Source organism: Anoplophora glabripennis, unplaced genomic scaffold (assembly GCF_000390285.2).
Source record: "Anoplophora glabripennis isolate ALB-LARVAE unplaced genomic scaffold, Agla_2.0 scaffold743, whole genome shotgun sequence".
NCBI lineage: Eukaryota > Metazoa > Arthropoda > Insecta > Coleoptera > Cerambycidae > Anoplophora > Anoplophora glabripennis.
The window spans coordinates 117,625-143,884 of NW_019416819.1; the positions used below are offsets into that span (position 1 = coordinate 117,625).

General features: G+C 30.2%; 1 protein-coding gene and 1 long non-coding RNA gene across 9 annotated transcripts in view; one reads left to right on the plus strand and one right to left on the minus strand.

The window, feature by feature from the left end:
* The window catches only part of LOC108913177 (uncharacterized protein T28D9.3-like), a 76,087-nt gene that overhangs the window by 18,055 nt on the left and 31,772 nt on the right, over positions 1-26,260 (minus strand). For 2 of the 7 annotated variants that reach the window (XM_018718670.1, XM_018718673.1), the window contains exon 2: positions 4,886-5,051. In XM_018718670.1, the coding sequence (XP_018574186.1) occupies positions 4,886-5,051 (166 nt within the window). Of the gene's footprint in view, positions 1-4,885; positions 5,067-10,077; positions 10,186-14,427; positions 14,552-19,884; positions 19,997-26,260 lie in introns of those variants that run through there. The other 5 variants (XM_018718669.1, XM_018718668.1, XM_018718675.1 and 2 more) reach the window with 5 other exon arrangements.
* Positions 13,418-18,152, plus strand: LOC108913178. 2 transcript variants are annotated; one of them, XR_001964610.1, is made up of 4 exons: positions 13,418-13,516; positions 13,939-14,089; positions 16,582-16,701; positions 17,911-18,152. It is a non-coding gene; the product is annotated as an uncharacterized LOC108913178 (long non-coding RNA). The 2 variants fall into 2 exon arrangements; XR_001964611.1 differs by having other exon boundaries at positions 13,949-14,089.

Sequence of the window (26,260 nt, forward strand, 5' to 3'; positions counted from 1 at the left end):
TGGGACTCCAGTACCTTCCGGCCCTGCCGGCTAACTAACACCAAACCTCTTCAGTTTTACTTGGAAGTGTGTATGTCTAATTCGAGTGAGGTGACATTTAGTGAGACATTAAATAAGTCAGGTCTTATTTTATCATTAGCAAAGGATCTTTATGCCTTTTGTTGTCGGTTGTTTTGTATTTATATTTGGGTAGTTAGAGCAACGATCGTGGGTTTCTCTGCCATGATGTTTCCCCACAGTAGCTCTAGGTGAGCCTGGCACTCTCATTTTATGTTAAATGGTTGTTAATGTTTTTGTTGTTCATTCTATTTGTCACATGTTTAATTTGAAGACTGTTGTACGTAAATAATAAAGTTAGGTGTATTTACTCTGCTTTTGTTTTATAAAATTAAACCATACTTCCCCTCTTTAAAGTAGTATCCAGCGCCTTCCGGTCAATTAAAAAATAGATGTATACAACGTAGTTACTCCTCATGACGATCACATATTTTTGGCCACAACTACGTTTATTTTTTTTTCGATCGAACCCGGGGTTGTTATGCTACACCATATATCATGACAATAAGAAAAATTGCTACTTCTTTCGTAATTTAACCGATTTTACAGTGTTGGATTATTTTAAATCACCAAACACACGTATTGTTTAATTTCATTCATTTACCTCTAATCATTTACTTATTTCAGTCTTTAGAACCAGATTAAATGAAAGAATTAATGGAAATTTCAATAAGGCAATTATATCTTACGTACGGCAAAAATTCAGCGTTGTTTAAGTAAAGAGCTTATCTTAATTGAAGTTAATTGTTTAATTTTAAGAGACTAGATGCACTTCCTGTTCCATTTGTGGTAAATTAATAATGACGAATTTATTGTCTGTTGTACTAATTAATTCATATCGTATTGAGTCAACAAATTAAATCCAATTTTGTGGCAATTATTTTATAAAGAAATGGGAAACTGTAAACTGATACAGCTTTATGAAGAATTGATATTAATTGAGGAAAATAAATATGAAATAAATCAATACGAGGTGACTTAGTTGATTCAAATCAATATATTATCTATTTTGTTTCTATTTTCAAATTGGCATGCTTTGTTATGTCATTCTAATAAGTACCCATGTCACTCTGTATGCATACAGTCTTATCTACAAAACTTTATAAACAAGATTGAGTATAATTTTTTATACAAATATGATAATAATGACTAATTAACTCCTTGTTCAAATATTATGTTCTAATTAATTTTGAACCAATCATGTCATATACCAAAAAAAACTCAAGTCTACTGAAATTTTATCGTAAACCACATAGGGTAAACGGAGGCAACAAGGGTCTAGCCAAAATATGTTTACATATTATTATATCTTTATATTTCTTTTACTTACGATCAAGTAAAAAATATACATAAAGATTACACACGTGATCTCACGCGAAAAAATAAAAGCTTTAAAAATGTGTTTTTTTGGTAAAATCATAGTTTCATGATATTATACAGGGTGTTTCTAAAATAGGGTTCCAAACTTCTGCTGCGTTTATAATTCATTAAAATAAGCCAAAAATTTCCTATTAACATGTGCCCTAAAACGCACCCTTAAAAAGTTATATGCCCTTAAAAGGGCTCAAACAAAACTGTTTTTTTTCTGTTATTGACAAAACGGTCGCAAATAAATAGAAAAAAATTATGGGTCTTACATAACTTTTTACGTTAAATAACATGGGCTACTCCGTTTTTCGACATGCAAATCATATGCGTCCCATTTAGGTTGGTGAAGGGGGTTTTCGGCCCGTAATTTTTTTATTTCATTTTTTTTACAATTTTCTCTACAGATTTATAAAACCTTTTTACGTAAAAAATATTATCTTTGTCCAAATAGATATTTCCAATGGATTTCGAGTAAATTGAGTTTGAAAATTACTCTGCTCTTTAAGTTATTAGGCCAAAAATTACAAAAATCTGTTTACCATGGCAAATAAAAGACTGACGTTGCCACAACGCTTAACAATTTTATTTAAGTTATTGATAAACTGTCAATTGAGCTTTGCAGTGTTTAATTAGTAAAAGTGGTGAGTGGAAAATTTAAGTATACAACATTATTGCAACTCATAAAATGGAGTCATATTCAAACACGGAAATGGCAGATATGCACTTTATGTAGGTACGGTCGTGCGGCTGGAAATGCATCAGAAGCGAGGCGTCTGTATATGCGGCAGCATACCCGAATAGAAGACTTCCTTGTTGACAGGTATTTCAGAGGTCCATCAATGTTTAAGAGAAAATGGTTTGTTCCAACCAAGAGTAAATTATCGTGGCAGAGACAGATTTGTAACAACACCGGTAATGGAAGAAAATGTATTGAGAAAATAAGGGATGCAAAATTCGGAATCCGCCACGATTTTCGCAAAAACCATTGGCAAGGATGAAGTAGTTGTTCGCAAAGGATTCCCCAAACTACGGAAAAACTTATGTTATGCATACGTGCGACACTTCTTACACTAACCCTTGGATTGAAATGTTTCCGTGTTTCGTTTTTGGAACTTTGTCTAGGTTACAATAAATATGTTCGAAACCTGAATTTTGTTTATCTAGTCAAAGAATTATTTGTTTCTCATGGTCATTTTTACCATGATCTGTCTTCTCTGTCTTCTTATATTTTAAATGCTGTTAAGCATAGATAGAAGATAAAAAAGGAGCTGTATGTGTTACTGCTTTTAGCTTAGTTCATTAAAGGAGATTCTCGTTTGTATATTCTTGACAAGATCATGTAAGTGCAAACAGGACAGAATGGTATATTTAATTCACGGCGGTCTGAATCTTTCACCTTCACATTCCCCCAAAATTATCAACTTCTTAGTAACAACTTCAGCGCCCTGCATCTCAGAAACGCAACACTAACGTGAAAAATGTTATATGAACTACCCTTGTAGTTTATTCGTCAGTCAACTTGTACAGAACACACCGTGCACACACTTTTCGGTAACCCAAATGTTCGGCCAAAATGCGATAAATTGATCTTTTTGAAATTATCGATTCCAATTCCATGAGTTTCCATGAAGATTTTGGTTGATTTTTCAAGAATTCATGCACAGATTTGATAGAATCTGCGGTGATCACGGATTTCGGTTGGCCAACATTTATGTTCTCACGATTGTTTTTAAACCGCATATACCACTCTTCTGCCACGGGATAAACAATCACCATCATAAACTTGGTTCATTAATTGAAAAGTTTCGGAAAAAGTTTTACCAAGTTTAAAACAAAACTTAATATTAGCTCTTTGTTCGATGCTCATTCTACCATGATAGAAACATACTGTCACTTCATACGCAACATATCCGCTTCTATTCGTCCCATGAAGTTTTGAAAGTACATCAGCGAAGGATTTACCTTTCTGACGCATGTAATTGCCAATAGATGGCTTCAATAGAACTACGTATTTTTGAAAAGTCCTGTTTACTTTGAAACGCACCTTGTATACTCATAACCGAGAGGTTATCCACTACTCGTCAGTTGTCACATTACTATTTATTCCATGTAAAAAAAAGATTTCGGGGTAATGTTTTTTATTCACTTAATTTTCCTCTTATTATCTCACATTTCCTTTTATGCTAATTATTTTCTTATATTTCTATACTTCTTGTTACTTCTCCCAAATTCCCTTTGGCCTGTGTATTGACTGTTTTAATTTTCAAGATGTGTCTTTACTGTTTAAATAAAATGAAATATCAAGTAGGAAAACTATTTCCGAATATCTTCTAGTGTCAATTCATTTTGAAAGTATGTAATTACGATTTGTGACCAGTAAATTCTCATGACATTAGCAATGACAAACAATTAATTTAATTGTCTTGACGCTGCACTCCAAGAAAAACAACCGGAAAAGCTTTAGCAAATGATTTTACACCATTATAATGCCTACTTGTGTTCAGCTAGCATTATAAAAACAGCGGTTCAATGTTCCATTGAAAAGTTATATTTCATCCACTCTATTATCTTGATTTGATTTTTCCTCTAAATGAGACAATTGACTTCTTATTTATTTTTCAATTATAATATTGTCAGGCATCGTGTAACTAATTAGATATTATCGAAATTATTAACGCCTTTTGAAATAATTGATCAATTGAACATAACAAACGTGACATATGAAATATTAATAATCTATAATATTCTGATACATTTCTAGAATCATTTATTTAGATGGTTAGGTTAGATATCTAGATCCTTTATATTAACAAAATCAACTAGTGATTAATATTTTGGTAAAAGAATTCAATGAGAGCTATAACTACTAAATTTGATAGACTGATGTTACTGATATTAACCTAGTGCGAAATAGTAGCTCCGGCTGACATTGAAATCAGGTGATTTGGCAAATTTAAATAAACTGTAAATTTGCTACTGCTTTTTTCAATTCGTTATTAATAAAAAATACATCATATCCAGGTAATTAATGCATTTAATGAATATAAGTGGAATGGAATTGGTTACTGTTTTTTTTTTCAATTCGTTAGTTAATAAAAAACACATCATTTCCCGGTAATTAATGCATTTAATAAATGTTAAGTGGAATGGGAAGTAACATAATAATTTAATAGCAAGCCCAATTAAGAATATATTACTTCCATAACTTATGATAGTGTACTTAGTGTCCTATGATTTTAGAGAAAAAGATTTATGAATAAAGGTATGAGTTGTTTGTTTAATAGGTTATGCTATAAATGATTAACATTTTGGATACTAAATATTGTTTACTAACGGTAATCGATAATGAAATAACGTTCTTCTCAGAGGTGCAATAATAAAAGTACTAAATGTTACGTACATATATACGACAGTGCCAAGAGACAATAAAGCGACATAAACTGATTTAAAAGTTACTCACCTAATACAACAATAAACCCATTTAACAAATGTTGCACACGCAATCGCCTCCTCCACCTTATCGTAGTAGCACGAGTCTGCGTTTTATCGGGGTCTGTAACATTGACGTGGACAGATTGCGAGGTTGTCCGTTCAGATTGCGCTGGAGTCACCATTCCTTTGTTGTCCTGGAACAGATGGAACTATTTGAATTTATAGGTCGATCCGATTTTTCAATTGATTCTAACGGCTCGGTAAAAATTTTCTGCTTTGCTGAATAAATGTGTAATATATATATATTAATATAATTTTAACATGTCTTTTAACTTCGTTTGTTATTTACATTTAGTATTATTTCTTTCAGTCTTTGTACCTATTTCTTCCGAAGAGGCTGTGTCAAAGCAACAGACAGCAATATGCATATGAACTAAGGCATATGTAAATAAGTCGGAGAGTTTATCCACGCTCGTAATCACGTTTCACTCGACAATTAAATAGTTAGGGTGACATTTATAACTAATAACTTGTACTTTTCTAATGCCGACGTGTTTAGCGGAGTTACATGTATCAGTAACTTATTTCCCCAGCAGCACAAATATACTGAAAAAATATTTTTTCCACATTGTAAACGACAGATTTTGACTAGTTGACAATTTAAACCGACATTAATCTACTTGTTGTATATTGGACCTCTATAGGAATTATTATTCTGACTGTAGGTATATACTGGATTATCTTTTACCAATATTGGCTAAATCTTCTAAATATTGGGTCTAGATTAGCAATGTTACCTATATGACGCCAATATTGGGCAGTTTTAAATTCAAGGCGATACGAGGTTAAATAATTGAATAAATCACAATTTGCATAGCTAATATAGTATGAGAGAAGTATACTAATCTTATTTTGCGTTTACTGTAACAATTTTTAGATTATAGATAATGCTATGAATTACCAAGTGACTCACTATAGCCAATAATGCTACTAATCTTAATAAAATATACAGTTACCTATGATTATTTTAGCCTATTTATAAAGATCAAAGTAAATAGGTAAATACTTGATTACTATTGAATAAATATTTATTTTAAATGGGTCACCAGACCATATTTTATAAAACTTTTTATCTCAGGTTGGTAAATATATCACATATAATACCATTCTCATTTATATTTATATAAGTATAATAGCAATAAATAGTTGGTGATTAAGATATTTTGGCGAATTTACTATCTCAGTCGAGTCATTCAACTAGAAAATATTTGTACATACTAAAAAAGCATAAATATTTTCGTTTAATTTTAATAAACAAAAAGAAATTATGGATTTTTTTGTCATCCAACGTTACAAACCAATTATAGGATGGGAATTAGTAGGTACATCGAAAACTATAACAGATAGAAAAATGTTAAATACGAGACATACAAAGTAAGAGTACTGAAACTCTGGTTCTCTGTGGTTGTTATTTTCGACGAAGTTGCATTCAAGGCCAAGGTGTTGGGAGCAGAACGCGGGCCCGTTTGTCTCAGTCAATTGAGACAACTGTTGTTGTAGTGGCGCATTGAAATGCTGGGATGAAAATACAATCACTGTAGTCACGACATCACTCTTTACCATCAGCAAAAAAATTCAAAACCGTTGTTTCAGCCTGAAAAATCATGGCAGTTGTGTTTTGGGACCGTAAAGAGTACCTTCTGATTTTATGTTTTTGTTAAAATTGCACACAAATCAATTGATTATAGAAAATGTTACAAAGTTGCTATATCATATTATGCACATAAAACTTTCTTCTCCTTCAAAATATTTCATTTGCTATTGTAACTTATCTTTGATCACTACTACATGTATATATTCATTTTAAGTTAATGCGTTCTGTTGGTGATTGTTCTTGTATGTTTAAGTAAGCTGACATATTCCAATTTAAATTAGATTTAAAGCTTAACCCAGCCTTCCTCTTGTTACACTAAGCTTGTTATTATTCAGAACACGGAAATTCATAAACGTGATTTATCTAAAATGTAGCAATATTTATGATGTTGACAAAGAACAGCATAACATGTTAAAAACTGATAACATTTAATTGCGTTTAAATTTGTAAGAATAATAAAATATGTTCAACGCTATAAGAAAAATAAAATTTGATTTACCTAAACGGAACTGTTAAGTACTGTATAAATTAAATATACCAAAGATGCGAAGTCCTATTATAACCTATAAACCGTCGTCATCTTCAGCAATATCTACCATATTCTGCATAGTAGGTTGCAAAATTTAAGGTGAAGTAACCCGGATTTCATTATACTGACGTTTCTTTCTCGACATATTACTTTTCAAAAAAATTCGAAACGGAAATATCAGGATGTCTGAAGGACTAAGCTGTCATTTTTTCATTACTAGTATACAGAGTTTGTACCAGTACCAGTAGTATCTAATAATTGTTATGAATTTCTTGTTATTGATTGATGCGTACCTATACATTTTGAAAATATTTCAGATAATTTCCTTGTTTTTAATTGGAAAATTCTCCAATTTTGAAATTAAGGATTTTACACCCTAAAAATGAAACCACTCGAATAAACTTTTCCTTCCAGTATCTGTCGGGGAAATTTTAAAATAAAAATATAATCTCATGTTATTGTTATTATATCCTGTATACTAAAATTATAAATCAGGTGTCAAACCACAGATGACGAAAATAGGGAATTTCTTTCATATCTCGTTAAAAAATAATAAATTATTTAATTAATCATAAATCAAGATATCTAAGTAAACCATTTTGCTAAATACAAGGGCCATCCGTTTTGGTTTTAGACAAACATTAAATCACTCTTCATTAATATTTATAAAATGATATTGAATATAAATAGCCACATAAATATGATCCAGAGGGGTTTTTTGAATGACTAACACAAAAAAGATATCCTGAATGAAGGCAACAATTTTTTTATCGAATACTACAGAGTTGCATAATACGCATTCAAATAAAAAATTCAAACATCTCTTGGGACAAATACTATATTTTTACTGTTTTCTGGGATCAGAAATGTTCATTTGATCAACTTTATGACTCCAGGCGATAACGATAAATACAAATTGTCAGCCTCTTTCAACGTCCCTTTTAAAATACAAGTCAACGACTACTGATTTAGAGCCCCTACGTTGCTGTAAGAGTTAAAAAATTGGTTCCGGGTTTTAGGTGGAAGATTATGGATTATCCGCTATATCTATATCTGAATTTAAAACCAAGTGTTTTCCGGTTTTATTTGTTTCAAAATCTTGCATTTCCAGAGTGCAAGGCCGTTGGAAGCAGCGACCAACTAAAATAATGTTCTATGAACTTGGGACACAAAAACTTTTCAATTGTTACAAAAAATTATACCTGTGAAAAGATTTGATGAGCCTTCATATAATTTAAAAAATTGTTTTGCTTTTAATTTCAATTGTATATATTGAATTTACTGGAATATATCAAATTTTAAATAATAATAATAATGGAAAAGAGTTTACTGTAAGATTTATTTCAGAAGACAAATAAAAGAATTCAATTTTCCATTATTTTTATTTATATTAAATCATGTGTGAAGCGTACAACGTCGGTAGATTGGTTGATATTTAGTTTGATTCAGTGAACTGATCCATCAATAACTTTCGGTGAATTTAACATCCAATAATATGAGACTAAGGAAATTGGAACCACAGTATGTCCAAGATAGATCCAATAACTTTTGATATTATTGTTGGGATATTCTGTAAAATGTTACAGTGCGGGAGATAAGGACTAAATTATGGAATATGGAATTTATTAAAATTACTTGATATGATATGATAAGATGGGGACAACCGATATTTGACATATTTCCTTGGAATCAGGAAATGCGAAACGGTGAAATTTGTGTGATGTTTTAAAAATAACATGACACATTTATGACGTAAATATAGTAAGCATTTGAAGATAAATTCAAGTATATACTGAAACATAAATGTCTGGAAATGTACTTGGAAATTGAAACATGATTGACCCACATTTTTGACAACATTTTGACCCTTGCTCACAACCCTATTATTAAAAAATTATCAAAATAATTCATTTTACACTTGATGTGTATGCCTAAAATATGTTTTACTTAAAAACTAATGTAATAAGACACATTTGAGCAATTGCAATTTAATTGAACAATTTTTGTTCTTCTTTAAAAATAAATTAGATATATCATGCAATATGTGCAGCTGATATCGCTTTCTTGTAGAACACTATAAGGACGAATAATATTTGATAAATACTGTCGTCGTGCCAGAGTTTCATGGTATCTACAGCTATACTCTGGAAAAATAAGAAACATTATTCCCCGACCAAAACAGGCTCAGATAGAAACATTTTATATGAAACATTTTCTATAAAATTGAATCATCTAAAGAACACCCTATAGATATATTATGCTACAATATCAACAGGATTTAGTGTCTTAGATATTTAGATAAAAAAAATCGTTTATTATTTTACAATAATAATAATTAAGTATACCTAATAAAATTTTGAACATTTTACATGTGAAAAATTTTATATTTAAGCCTGGCTTTTTATAGACAACTTTATGTAAGATAATGACAGAACAAGAAAATCCATTTAAATTATAAAAATGTTGAAAATCAAGGATTTCTTTAAACCACAGTGAAAGATCACGGAAATCATAGGCACCCATGTAAACATCGAAATGTACTTTTCTTGTTTTGTTGAGAATTTTGTAAAAATACTCAGTAATTAAGATTAATTCTTTGTTAATAGTTTAATAAAAGCATTCTACGGGGTGTGATTATGTTTATAGCATCGTATGCGATTTTCTGTATATTCATAAAGTTTGTAAAGTTCAGGAAATGTAATAAACGCAAAAAGTAAATATAAGCATTTTCCTTATTCTGAATACATTCAGGAGCTGATAATACATGTCAGCTCGCAAACTGTCTTATACCCTGGAGAAAACTTGTATAACTGGTACAGTGAGGACATATTGTTTCTAACTTGCTTAGATTTTCTAAAAACCTCGTCAAAAGACTGCTATAAATTCACTGAAAATGACGCATAAAAATGCCCCCCCTTAACATCAATCTTACAGAGACAAATACAATTCCTATTTATATATTATTCATGGAAGAAGAATATGAATAAATGCGAAGAGTACTAAATCAAAAATTTATACTATTATTTTTATTACTTACTAGTAATTTGCTGAATTCAGGACATTCTTCAGGCATTTCTCTGTTTTTAACACTAAACAACTTGCAAAGCTAGATAAACTCTTAGATACGCGAGGTGTACAGACTGAATGTCAATAATAATCTACTTATTAAAAATACACGGTTATTGATATTATGATAAGATTGTGTGAACTGTGAATAATTATTGATTACTAAGTGACAACGTTCATCGTTTACTTGTAAACTAGTTTCGCTATTTTCACCATACCAGGGTGAATCAAAATGAGTCAACACATTTCAGGGATTTGTTTGCACATGCATTACTAAATTTGTTTAATATCGATTTTATAATCAGACAATTTTATAGTTCATTGTATCTTTGAGAAATAACTTGTATTATAGTAAAATCATATTGCTCAATCACATGGTAAATTGATTAACAGATCACTACAATTATTAAATTAATATAAAGACGTTTAAATAAAAAAAAATAGTTTAGCAAAAAGAAAACACCGAAAAAAAATGTTTTAAGTTTCGTGACAGTAAAGTGTCTTTAGCTAGCCACACACGAAGACTTCCGAGCGCTAAATTGATGCGTGCCGTTCAAATATCCCACAAAAAATGTTGGTGAGTGGACTGTATCATATACATGAAAACTTTGGAGCTGTTCAAAGGGCATATGTTAAAAATGTTGGTTACTGAAGTGTCACGATCAAATATTGCGCAATTCATTCAAAAGTAGGTTAAAAATCATTAGGATTGATTTCTCAAAGTTTACTCAGAAGTGATATATGTCCATATTGTGTCCTTTCTTCTAACCATTTTTTTACGAAGAGAAACGCTTTTTCTTTTTTGTTGTGTAGGCATATAACATATCACATCAAAATATATTTTCGTTGTTTATTAAGCGGCAACGGTCCAGATTTCTAAAATGCCACGCGCCACTCCAAACCTGCTCAATGTGATTCTCTTTTGTCACAATAACAAACACTTTTGAACGTGAGATTACAAACTGTCGGCTAAATTCGCATGACCGTTTGTGGTACAATGCGCTCCTGACATGTATTGTTCAAATACTTTGATTCCAAGAGTTTGAACGTGAAAAAATTATTATTAGACATTTTATTGCCCTTTATGACAGGGAAGGGTATGTAGAATGATAATGTCAAAAAAGTAACTCGAAAGAAATGACGCTAAGATGGCAAATCGCAAATAAGTGGCAAATTTAAGTTTTTTTCACTTTTTTAACTGCTCACGAAAATCTAGACGACCTATCGGAATATTAGTCACTTTATATTGTAGGCAATTAAATTACCTACAATTTAAGGTATTTAAAGTCATATTTCACCAATTTGTCGAATACGGGAAAATCAGTTTTCGAAAATTGCGCATTATTATCGCAAAAAACGATGGATGTTGATGACATCTATTGCGTTTTGCAATAATAATGCACATTTTCGAAAACTGAGATTTCTGCGTTCGACCTTTATTTTATAGTTAACAAATTAGTGAAAAATGACTATAGGTACTCTAAATTGTAGATAATTTAATTGCCTACAACAAGAAATATTCCTACATGTCGTCCAGATTTTCGTGGGCAGTAAAAAAAAAAAAGTGAAAAACACGTAAATTTGCCTCTTATCTGCAATTTGCCAACTTAAGCGTCACTTCCTTCGAGTTACTTTTTCGATAGTATCATTATACATACCCATCTACTAATAATTTTTTCGAATTTTCAAGTTTTATGATTTAATTCGACTGGAGTATAAGTGCTTTTTGAAGTCTTGGTGTGTGGCTGGCTTTTATCGAATTCGTTTGGTTGCTTGTCTTGGCATCACCTCGGTGAGCAGTATACATACCCCCACGGAAAATAATACCTTGTAAAAAATGTTATATGTTTATGGTTCTCCTTTTTATTCACAAAATTATCCCCACAATCATGAGTAAAATTATTTTCGTATGAATTTGCAAAAAATATATTTAAATAAAATTTAATAATACTGTCCTATTAAATTATACAATTTACATCCATCTATCCACCTCTGCATTTGTAGTAGAAAGTAGTAGGTATCTATATTTTGTGAAAATATTTGTTAAAATTTATTTTACCAAAATGTTGCATTTATGCGTATAGAAATTTTTCAAAAATATATTGAGATAGATCTGGCCTTGATATGCACATGTGGTTTTTAAGCCTTTTTATATATGATTAGTTCTAGTTAGCTTTAGCCCCAAAACATATGCAGACATGTTGGTATATCCCGGTTGTGAATAATTGTACAAAACAAATTAAAATAAATTGAATTTTTTGAGAAACTGGAAAATATCAACACGCTGTCAAAATTTCTTATTAATACTAGTTAGCAGCACAGTGTTACTCTATTTAAACTTGTTTTTGACTTCAACTGATGGCTCCTACGTTCAGAAAGTTAAACATCTGGTGCTTGCAAATCGTCGATTGACTGTTAGAGAAATTGCAGAAGAGATTAGCATTTAAATTGGGTTATACCATGAAATTTTGATTGAAAAATTGAACATGGATCGAGTTACAGTAATATTTGTTGCTTATTTGAGGAAGTAAATTCGTCACTGACTTTAAAGGCAATTTTAAATAAAACTATACAAGGCTGCTTCACAAAATGAAAACAACGCTGGGGGAAGTGTGTGAATAGAGGAGGGGAGTACTCTGACAGAGACAATAATGCATACAATTAATAATAAAATTTAAACAAATTAAGTTCGGTTATTTTTTGAACAGACCTCATACTTACGTGTGTTGCTTTTGCAACTTTAATTAATACAGTAAGACATTTATAAAAAATTGTAAATATTCACAAAAGTAGATTCAAAATTTCAGCAATACTGTGGTAGCAAAAGCTTCAGTATATAGAAATTTCCATACAAAATTTATGAAATTTTGAGATTTTATTAGTACACAATTGTATGTATTATTAATTTTTAATGTATTAGGGCGACTTGATCTAAACCGGTTTATTTCAAGGAAGACATCCTTTACAACTTTACAGTTATGATAGTTTCATTATCCTTTCATATGGACAATAGATTTATGCTTGGAATTTAATACAATTTCTAATTGTAAAAAAGTAATTTATAGGTTTGACGTAACGTGTTAATGAACAAGGTCAGTCTAGGAATTTGGAAATCAGTAATTTAAGTAATTACGCATTGAAAAAATAATTACCTATTAGTCGTGGTTACCTTGTTCAAGAAGTATCTAATAGACATGTCAATTATTTAAATTATTTTTATAATTTATTATTAATTGCCTAAACTTCTGCTAAGTAAGCAAATATAAGTATTTACATATTATATAAAAATACATTCCATAGTAAGATTTCGACATAATATTTCAGGTTTATGATTTAAGGGAAAGCAAGTTCTATGGAATAGTAAGAAGGGAGGTGACAAAAATGGAGACTTCATTTTCGAAACGCCAAAAGTAAGCATAATATTTTATAAAAATCCAGATTCAGATTTACGTTACAATAACAAAAATTATTAAAAAAGTTTAACTTATTTGTTTCCATTGTTAAAATGCAATAATTTAAAAAACATTTTTTAATATTTAGTTAACCAAGTGTATTACTAGCTTGTATATTGCATTTTTAAATTGTACATGTTAACTGACGCGTTTGTCTGCTTTTAATTATATTTATATGCGAAAATAAAAGTTTTGTTACGGTTTAGTCGAAACGAAAATTTTTTCGCCTCAGGTCAAAAATAATTAAATTTGTATGAATCAATTAATTTAATTTCATCGAAGCATGTTTTGTACATTTCTAAAATATTTAAAAGGCAAAAGCATTTGCAGTTGCAATTTTATAATTAATTTTGGGTTAAATTAAACATAAAAATATATAGGTATTTGTAGAAAAAATTGCAACTCAAGATGAAAAACTTCTTCCGTTCGTGAACCTGTTAACTCGAGAGAATACGGTATTTCTATCATTGCAAAATCTACTATTTTAATTTGGCAAAGTACTCGAATGAATATTTCAAGATGAGGATAAAAGTGAGTATGTTGAATGAGATATTTCCACATTTTTATGTAAGATAGGTACTGTAAAAATTACATACCACATACCATTGTTCAACAAATATTTCCTTATGTACCTACCTACTTCTGTCTAAAGTGAAAACAATTTTCCACATAAAATCGTTATTTTAATAATAATTAATAATTTTTGCTCTCGGATTTTAAAACTAAAATTATTCCTGTCTAAAACGACTACTAGCACCACTTAACACACAAACTCATGCACCTTAAATGAGAGTCACTTTTCAAAACTGACCATTAAGATCACTTAATGTTTATTCTACACTAAAAGTTAAACAAACAGATAAACTTACATTAGCGTCAAAGAGCAGAAGAATTCTTATGTCGACTTCTGTTATGTAGGTTTTATGTTTTTTTAACTTTGGTAGTCTCCCTATGATTACTGTTATAATTATTTGTTCGATATATATTTTTATAGAATCAATCTAAAAAGTACATACTAGCTAAGTTTATTAATAATTAGGTATATGTATTTTTAACTGTAGCAATTATATAGTGCGAGTCACTAACTTGGAATATATTCGGTGTATCAAATACAAAATTATTTCATACGTCGCGTCGATTGGCGTTATAAGTAACACACCATTTTATTAAAAAAATACACAGGAGCCAATTAGGAGATATGACATATCGATGATTTTTTTCAATCACAACCCTAGTTTTTTTTGTGATTTTTCTGAAAGACGTGTAAAGTCATATACAGGGTGATTCAGTCATAATGTCATTAATTTTAAAGGAAAATAGTGAAAAATGAGTAGAATACAAATACGAAAATGCATACATACACTGAAAAAATGTATTTACAATTAATTATTCGGTTTGTAGTACGTATACTTTATTTTGACTTATTGCTTTTCAAAGCAATGGTACTTATCTATATAAACGACAATACGGCTAAAATACATACATTGATTTTGAAACCAACTGCAGAATTCAAGACGACTGAGGAAATCGGATGTTTTGCTTCAATGATCGAGCGCCCTATAGTCCGTCAGCGCGTGCCCTGTTGCGAAATAAGGCGCCGAATTAACTGAGGTAATGGGGTAATCTGCTCATTGAAACGATCGAGTAATATTTTTTTCAATTTTCTGTCTTTATTAAGCTTTCCGAGTACGTGGTTAAAATTAATGACATTGTGATTGAATCAGCTTGTATAACTACCAAAATTTAAATGCTTCTCTTAGCCGTTCCCAAGAGATAGCTGCTTAAAGATTATTCTTTTACCATTTGATAAAATGTGCCCTTATTTACTTCGATTTTTTAATGATTCCTTCCAAAATATCAATTTAAAACCAAATTTATTGAATAAAGTACATTTTCAAAAATTACAAGTGTGGTAAAAGATTAACTTTCAACCTGTTGCACCATAAGAACGATTCGGTATAAATATTTGAAATTTGGTGGTATGTATAACTTTACATACAGGGTGTGTCAGGTTTTTAATTAGGAAAATTCAACAGGCAAAATAATTCGCATAATAATAAAAAAAAATATAAATTCCCAAATTGAGAAAATATTTTTTTGTTCGTGAATTTGTGGCTAACGCGGCATGTGTATCATTTATTTATTCATACGGCAAACAATATTTTTAGATAAGTTGGTTTAGTGATTTAATTAATAAAATTATAAATTTGACACTTTCATTTGCATAAAATATATTGCAGTAATTACTAAATATTTTTTGTTTCTCATTTTTAATTAAATAGGTCATTATATGATATATGGTATTCCAAAATTAAACTTCTTTCAGTATATAGAGAGGCAGTGAAAAAATTCGTACTTTTACACCGTGTACAAGACAACTGCCTTTGAAGAAAAACCACATAAGTAATGAAATATTATTGACTACTGCCTTTAAAATTTAATAAAAATGGGTGTAGCTATCAGAAAATTCTGAAGAACAACTTGAGTCATATAATTTTGTAAAAGAAGCGAATGTATTGTATTGTAAGAATTTCTTGTTCTTTGCATAAATGTGGTTAGAAAAATAATATCGTTATTATTAAATATTACTAAAATATAATTTAAAATTATATTTATGTTTCACTAAAAATCGCACATTTTTTTTTACAATAAAAGTTATAAAACATTACATTTATGATTAGAATAAGCTTGAAATCTTGTGCTTATTACCTGAGTACTCGAACCTGGAGTCTCGCCAATACTCGATTTTTTCATTTTATTTTCTTTTTGATTAATTGTCAACTCAATTTATCTTAAAAGAATATTCACTATAACTTAGTTTCACCGTCACTTTAAATCCAAGCATTTTACTCGCCTATCTCGTTGTTAGAGCCAATTAGCAACAGCAATATGGTGAGGAAAGGAAGTACACATTTAACTTTTGTTTAGGAAGGGTTAAATATAAATTATTTGTTTGTATCGTTTCAATTTTATTAGTTACATAAGCTTATGAGCCTGTAACATATATGCCTACATTGCTGTAGATACCTACTGTTGTCTTCTGTAAACACACAAAGAGGAAACATAAAAGTATTCGTGTGAGAATATATCTGGATGAGAAATTTTGTGGAGATTTCCAAAAAGTTTATATAAATGTTTCTTGGGTAAGTATAGATACAATGAACTGATGGAACTTTCTGAATAATTATCTATGTCGTGTTGCCACATGGTTGCACCTAGGAGTTTTAAACAGGGCAGCACTGGATTATATTTCAAGAATTTATTTCTATACGGCTAGGTATTGCGAGAACGTTTTCAACCGACTCAGGAAATTATTTTTAAGTTAGATGTAACGTGATTATAATTAAAAAAAAACTATATTTATTTTTAAGATAATTGCAATTATATACAACAGCAGACAACTAAAAATATATTGCAATATACAGGGTGTAAATAAAAAATTCAGGGGGTGAAACCATGTGGAAACATAAGGTTCATATAACATATATAAAAAAATTTCCTTTGAACATCCCCTGTGAAGATACAACCGCTTAAAGAGGGTGCCAAAAAAGCAGTTTAAAGTTCTTTCTGAAATACCAAAAAAGTGGCAGAAATAAAATTAAGTAGACATTCTCTGCTTTATTGAGCTCAGCTCAGTAAAAAATTTGTTCATTTTCCCCTACAGTTGTAAGGGGTAGAAAAAGTCACCCCTAAGACTTATGTAACTTTCTTTCTTACTACTACCTTATATGTAATTTGAAAATCCATGTCAGATAGCGTCATGTATTCTAAACAAAAAAGGTCCCTTGTATTTTTTTCGTAAAATTAACGATTTCTGCAAAAAAATATTTAAAATCAATTACATGGATGATTGACATAGGGTAGAAATTTAATCGACCTGTAATTTATCTGGTAGGCGGTTATCACGTTGACATTTTTTTAATGTGTAAAATTAAATTTTACATTATGACATGCTACATAATGCGGAATCTTAATATCAAAACATATTATAAAATATGGCCACATTTTGTTGAACTAAACTAAAGAAACTTTTTCAAAAGTTGTTAAAAGGCGTACTACGATTTATTTTCAGTTATATTTATTATTTCTGTACTGTACGTTTCCAGCGTACAGTCCTTCCCACTTTGAATATTTAGGAAAAATAATAAACGTCCTAACTAAACTATATTTGGCATATCAACTGCTTGAACTGTTTTATATAATATATTGAAGTTTTAAGAAAATAACAGTTTTAATTTATTAATGGATAATATAAATAATGTATTTAATAATTTTCGATGCAATGATAGTTGGAAAATAATTTCTCTAAAAATTTTGAACGTTAGTTAAAATTACTTCAAATTTTATTACAGGCTGGTAGTAGAGGCAGAATAATGGTAAAATGTGGATATTCATTAAACAGGAATCTGTAATTATATAGTTGCCTTACGCTGTGGTATAGATGGCAGTGACAAAAACGGTTACAAGTCGTTTAATATACATGTTTTGTAATGCACTGGATTTATAATAAATCTTAAGCTGGAATTGTATGTGAATTAGAATTATAGAATCGATTTGCCTTTATAAAAAAATGCATAAACATCTACTATCCCTATTTTTTGAACATAATGATAAAAAATAAAAAAAATATGAAGTACTTTTACATATTTTTATTAATTATATTGAAAAAAATATATAAAAAAGAGGAAAACAACCGTATTCTAAAAATTGCAAGAACATTTGCATTTATTTATAAGTCCTCGCATTATGAAACATTATTTTGATAATCACATTTTATGCCGCAGTTCTTTTCCATATGGTTTGGTGATAACGGTTGAGTTGTCTGCATCAAGGTATTAAAATAAAAAAAATAAACATTTTAAGATCTTATGTGAACCATTGGTAGGCCTATGGTAATCGCCATAGGCAGATCAAACCCTTTTAACTTTATGGCACCATATACAAAGTCGGTCCTTTTGATGACTCATTCTCCTATAGAAACGTAAATTCCATGCATACCTATGTAGGTGTAACAATTATGTTTCAACTGTACTAACTCATAATGTTTATTTGATATACATATAAAACGTAGTTGCAAAAAGGCATTTTAAAATAAAATTGAAAATTGAAATTTTTTGTAAGTATACTTATCAATTTTTATTACAATTTTCGATAAGAATTTACAGGTGTCAGTGATACATAGTCACTGTTATGTTTGTTTGAAAGTGTCTGTACTTTTCTTTTTTTTAGACAGTTTTTCTAATTCAGCCAATATTATAATAAGGGGGTGTCTGCGAAACTGGTGACCCAAAATAACTTGATTAACTAATCTTGGCGTTGCTTGTGTATGGCGTCAGTTATGCCCTATTCCTTTAGTAAATAGGGGAAAATTTTGTTTGCCTTTAGATTATGGAGAGTGTGTATTGAAACTATGAAAGAACGTCCTTCAAACAAATTACCTATTTACAGTGTGGGTACACATGTTCGCAAGTGACCCATTTTTAAGTACAACGTCAAGAGCGCCAGCGAGACGCCGCCCGGACGCACCACAGGGTTCCCGGAAGACGACCCCGGCAGAGTGGCGCCAAGGACCAGGGACTTCTGCCAGCGACTACCAAGCTACCTACGACCGACTCCAAAGCCACACACAGGGACTCTCCACCAAACATTCGAACCGACAACACGACTTTTTCCACAAGCTTAGTTTTCAATAAAAATAGTTTATTTGTACCGTTGAGAGAGCGTTTTATTTTTGCTGTACAACGAAAGCAACCCTCAACAGTTTTCTAAAAAACAACTTAAAGGGAACTTATTTTGGCCACCAGTATCTCCAACTTCGAGATTTTTTAACCGTTCGCGGACACTGTATATTATTCAAAAAGGGTGTGTATACTAAAAATTATTGAAATAAATAATTTTCCGAGACAGGCCCAGTCCGCCTGTGATTAACTATATTCTAGATTTAGATTCTATAGACATAAATTTTTCTTTTTCTTGATAAAATTTGGAAGGGTTCTTTTCAATGTTATACAAATTTGTTTAATTTGGTCCAGAATAGAAAGCAGTTACACAGCAAATATATTGGTGCTATATTAACACCTCCAATGCAACAAATTAAGGAATTAAGAGTTGTAATATTTAGAAATGCAATACAGATAAAACAGATATAATTCAACAAGCTTCTTTTTTACATACGTCCTGAAGTTTTAACAAATGTAAATGATGACGAATTGTATAAAAGGTATTATAAATTTTCTCATTCACTTTATAATATTTAACGTATTATTTCATGCTATAAATAATATATTAACTGGAAATTACAGATAAATATTTCAGTAACTACTTACAGTTGATTCAGATAGCATTCGAACACCAAACAATTTTAAATAATAAGGTACTCCTATTTTCAGGGAACTTCGCATTGTACTGTAAGTTTTATGCTGACTGGACACAACTACAAGACAATGTCTATAATACACATGGTTTGATAAAATACGTCAATTGATTATCACAGTTTCCTGCGGTTATTTACATAACGGAGGAATAAACGTTTTGAAAGGGGGGAAATAACATTGCATTGGAAATGTGTCTTTAACTACAGCATATTAATAGGCATATTGGCACAGAAAAAATTGGGAAACGTTGTGACATTATTACTGACTTGTGACTTAAGATTTACATAAAAAAATGAACGAAATCTAAGAAAAATTCTTAAATTTGTTTTAAAATCATTGCAGAAATTATTCCAAAAATTGCATTGTATTTTTTTTATAATATAAACGCTGGAATGCATTTTAAATAGCTGTATTTATGCTTTAAAGTAATTTTCATTAAGCTGTAAATATCACTGCTTCTTTAAATATTCTCAGCAAATGTGATGATACCAAATACTTATTGCTTCTAACATTAGATAATATATTTTTATAAACAGATCACGTCCATATAGCTTTTATCCAGATAAATTAAAATAAAAGATCATCAAAACGTATCTAGATAACGCACAACAGTGATTATAGATTACCTGATATTCGCATTAATTTTATCGCATAAATTTGTTATTTTATTATTTATTGTATTATTTCGCTCATTAGTTTGCAAGCCCTCGAGTTAATTATATATTTCAGCAAAAAATAGGTAAAAATAAATGGCAATAAGTAATGTAGAGTTAACAAAAAAATTATTTTCTGTACAGGGTGATTCATTAACAATGGGAAAATCGAACGCTGAAGATACTACACGTGAAATGGTGACCATTGGCGCAAACATGCCTTATTCGAAAGTTGATAGTTTCGGAAATACAGCGTGTTGAAAGTTTTAAATTTTAAATCGTTTTTTGCGATTATTCTGAAAATATGTAGGTTATGAACTTGAACATTTGTGAAACTATATTTTTTTAAGCGACGAATAAGATGCGTGTTGTAATTTCAGCGTTGCTCATAGAGGGCGCCACTCACGACCAATTTTACCGAAAATTTAGTTAATAACTTTTTACCCTGTATGTCTAACATGAAACTTGATTCAAAACCTGAAAGAGCAATCATTTTTCCATTAATTATGTATTCTTGTTTCATTTCGGTATCTCGATCCGTTTTCGAGAAAAATCGATTTAACGAACACTATGTTTTGATAATACGAGAAATTAAAAGCGAAACAAACCAAGTGTTTCTTCGTGTTATTACAACAATTAACAATAAAACAAATAAAATACGTAATAATGATTTAAAGCAATTGCTCGAAGAATCCACCGTTAACACTGATACACTTTACACGCTTTCTGGGAGATCTTCGAGTTTGAAACATCATATTGGGATTGCGTCTGATTTCGTTAGATGCGATTTGTATTCTTTGCCACAACTCTATGAGCAAAGCTAAAATTGCAACACGCACCTTATTCGTCGCTTAAACAAATATAGATTCACAAATTTTCAAGTTCCTTACCTACATATTTTCAGAATAGCAAAAAAACAATTTAAAATTTTAACTTTCGACACCCTGTATTTCCAAAACTATCAACTTTCGGATAAGGCATGTTTGCGCTAATGGTCACCATTTCACGTGTAGTATCTTCAGCTTACGATTTTCCCATTGTTAATGAATCACCCTGTATACACTCTTTGGATATAGGTACCTACAAAAACAGACGATGTCAAAATGGATTGCAGTATCTACCTTACTATTTTCTAAAATTTATTTATTTCGTTTGTAAAAGTATTATAATAATACCTTTCATTTCGGATCACCCTGTATATTGTTTCTCGAATGTATTTTAAAAATTTTCTACCACATTGAATGATACATAAATACCTATATTCATATATGCATATGAAAAGGACAATAGCTATTCGTTCTCATAGTTCGTGAAATAATGCAGAATTACAAGTTGATTAAACTTTTCTATCTCATTACATGAGTCATGTTTTGGCGATCACGTAAATTTGTGGCAACGAGTGGTAACTTATTATTAATCAATAGTAGCTGTAGGTGACGGACAAAATATTCATGTGTGATAGTTTCTTTTCTTTTACGTCAAAGTATGTGACAGAATTATAAAATACATTATTTTTCTTTTAGTTAGCAATATTTTCTGACTTCTGAATATATGTAGGTTTATTTATTCCTAGTGAAATTTACTGCTTTTACCAATATACTTGTCACTTGAAGTTCAAATTTCCTTTAATTCCAAGACATAAAGTGGAGGGAACTACATATACCTGAATTTGAAATCTATATTTTCCACTGCGGGAATTCAATTAGGAAATCAGTATTTCTCTTGTTTGTTTGGCAAGATGTAGGTATTTCTCAGTTTGTTGTCACTGTTGCAATCTATGTTGTCAAACTTCTTAGTTCATGAATTTAGAAAATGCTATCAAATGAGCCATGAATATAGATCAACTTAAAAATTTGAATTTAAATAATTTTTTCACCAAGAAATAATATGACGGTCTTTATTAAACTCTCGCAGTATAAACCATAAGAAATAGATATTGTTCACCATACATTTTCTCAAGATTACTTATGTATTATTTTTGCAGATTTTTGGAATCACCTAATTTATTAATGATCTACCTTTTAGGTTTACTATTTAATATGATAAAAATAATTTCTAAAAACTTTAATTTGTAAATGCAGCGGTCAACAATTTTTGCCAGCGGAGGAATTTTCCCGTTTTATTTTATTTTTTCTGCGTAGGAACTGTGTGGTGGATCTGCGTCATCAGCACTGCTATTCTGTAAAAATGTCTCAAACCCGAGACAAGTTTAGGCCAATTGTTTAAGACCCTTAAATATAGAGTAGTGAGTGATATTCCACAAATAATAATTGATTGAGCAATAGCAATACATAACCTCAAAATGTTTTAAAATTCATATTTGTACTAGGAAAATCTATAATTAGCTCTAGTGACATTTCTTATACATCTACAAATTACAAATGTAATTTTAATTTAATTTCAAGGTATCGCAGGTTTATATATACGCAAGAAAATATATTCATCTTTCAAAAAAATTATTTATTTATTTAAATACTTTAAATTTCTACCCAGAAATATAATTTCTTACTTTAAAAATAGGCAGTATTTAAAATAAATATTTGATACTTACGGTTAAACACATTCTATTTTTAATTTTATGATCTACATATATTTTATAGAAACATGTTTTTATTGTATATATTAATGTATCGTTTGTTTAATACAAAATTTAATAGTTTTGGTCAAATGATAGGTACTTATTTTAAGAATATATTTGGATATAAATATTTCTCAGTAATAAAAAATATTTTGTTTCAAACTCACAACACCTAGTATGTACAACAGCTAGGATCGTTCGTAAGTTTAACCAACAAGACATAGGTCGGTTTGGGACTTACTGACGGTCTTCATCATTATGCCGTTAGAAGGATCCAGCTGCTTTAGTCTCTACTCACAAGTAGATGTGTACACACTCTCTAATTATCTTCTATGAAATGAAGATATAGAAGAATATCGAAGATATTGAATATTGATTTTCTGTGATTAAGACAAAGGTGTAGATATGAGGTACATTAGTTAAGTTTTTCCAAAAATGGTGACTAACTATGGGAATAAAAATATCTTTTATCATTATTGAAATGCATATTTTATTTTGAACAATTTTGTTAAATTAACATTTTAATTACACGTTTAACAATATATCGCTGTTAGATGTAGGACCGCACACAAAACACTTGTAATTTGATTCGGGCGAGATACTGTCTTGCTCGCTTGTTTAATTCGTCTAACAGGAATTTCAATAATCTATTGCTATGTGCTTAAAGTACAATAAATTTATTATTGATAGGTTCTGTATAGTTTGTAAGGAAAATGGAAATATATAAGTCCTTAAAATGCAGGAATACACTGTAAAAAAATTTCACTCAAATTTCACTCAATTTCTGTCCACAGCCGATTGAGTGAAATTTTCACTCTATTAGTATGAGTACAACTGAGTGAAACTATTGCATCAGAAATGAGTGAGTTTTACTCAAATCGGAGTTACTGCTAACTATCAATTGAGCGACTTTTGACTACTCTGAGTGTATAAAGCCAATTTAGAGTTGACTTTTTATCTAATATGATTTAATTTCAACTATTACTGAGTCATTTTTTACTCAGACTTGCTTTTTAAATAACTAAATATTGAGTGCAAAACTAAATCACTCATAAATGATTAACTAGCATATACAGTGTTGAAAGTAATTCACTTCGCGGGGCCTCCTCCTGTCCTGGCTGAGACCCTCCAGCTGAGACTCGCCGGCTAAGGCCTGTTCTCCCGGGGATCACGCTTTTCACATGTTGAAATTTCTAAGTTTATCAGTTTCTTAATATGCGAAAATCTACTAAGGATCCCTTAGACGTCAAACAGTTGATTGCAGTTCAGAAACTTCATACTCAGAAACCTTCAATACATACGAATTCAAACTCACAAACTCCAAATCTACAAACTCACAAACCCACAAACCCCAAACCCACGATCCCTAAACTCACAAACCCCAATCCCACAAAACCCGAACCTACAAACTCCAAGCTTANTCCTGAACAGACTAGAATTCAATGTACCTCGCTTGAACTCTCGGCATCGTGACACCTTTAGATTGCCTTTTCCGAAAACGCATATGTTATCATCATCTCCATTGTATCGGATGTGCATGAGTTATACGTCGCTCCAAGGTTCAATAGACTTGTTTTTTTCATCTGTTTCCAAAATCAAGACTATAATATTGGGATCTTAGTATTCCTTTTTCTTGTTTTAATTTGTGCTATTTATGTGTTTTAAATCTTTTACTTAACTTAACTTGTTTAGTTTGTCCATTTGCTTGCTTTTTACGATTGTTTTTGTTTTATTATCTTAACTTTATATATGTAAATACTATGTGTGTAATTAGCCTGCCCGGTAATTGGTATTTAGCTGTTGGGCAGATGTATCTTAAAATAAAATAAAATAAAATAAAATAAAATAAAATTACGAGTTTCTGATGTGAGTTAGAAGTCAAAGAAATTTTTTAAGTAATTACTTTGGCGTCTTTAACAGCTGTCTAATTTATGTATTTGGTGTGTTTTCTATGTTTCTCACTGGTAATTAACGATAAATATTTTGATATTTAATTAGCACATTTCATGAACGTAATTATATTAATGTAATGATGTTTATTAATTCAAAATCTGTCAGTCCAGGAAATCACGTGTAAATATGATTTTCTCAATTTGCAACTTTTCTTTAAACTAGTTAGACGTTCCTTGAAAATTACTGCATAGAGTTAATGTGAGATATGCGGGTGCCCAAAAGAGCAAAAGAGACGCACCCCTCCCCTCCACCCTCCAATAATTCTTCAGGGTTGAGGCTCGCAAAAAAAAATTCAGGTGAAGATTGTAGGATATCAAGACACCAATACCAATATCACAAACCCCCTGTAAACAATTTGAATCCTGGGTTCCTTCAAAAATTTTAAGTTAATTTTTACGCTTAATTTTTTGAAATAATGTTTTTTTAGTAACTCTGGATCATTATAAGTATCTGTATTAACACAGTAAATGGAAAATTTATTTAAATAATTTTAAAACATGCTTTCGAAATGGCGTTAGTGTGGTTTTTGTCACATATAATTTAAAGATTTTTGATTCTGGCGAACTTACTGATACCTACCTTTTTTTAAACTGTTAATAAAATACTAACAAAAGAAAAAAATCTTAAATTTGGATGAGGAAAACGCTTCTGCATTTTTGCCCCATCGCTATGTGTTTATACAAAATACTAATTTCTATTAATATGATAAAAGTTATGCAAAAAATCACGGAATAATTTCGTTAAAAATAAAATAAAATATTTTGGAGTACCATAATTGTTGAGTAAAATGTACCTAATAGTGTATTTATCATTTACGCCATTAATTTGAGTTGAGATTTTTTAACAATAATGCTACTTTTTTCAGATATTGTACACATAAAAATTGGTTTCTGTATCTATCATCATGTGTGAGTAGATATAACATTTTTTTAAATTTCCACATCTCAAAAGCGAAGGTCCTAAAGGCAAATATTTCCGTTTGATATAAGGAAGTTCACTGTTAAACACCCGGTATATCAGTTAATAAATAAATTCAGAAAATGGATACCAATAAGGGTAACGAACGAAATAGGTAAGTAATATGGTCATTTCCTATTTATTTGTAATATGTATATATTTATACAATTCATATAATTTTTATATA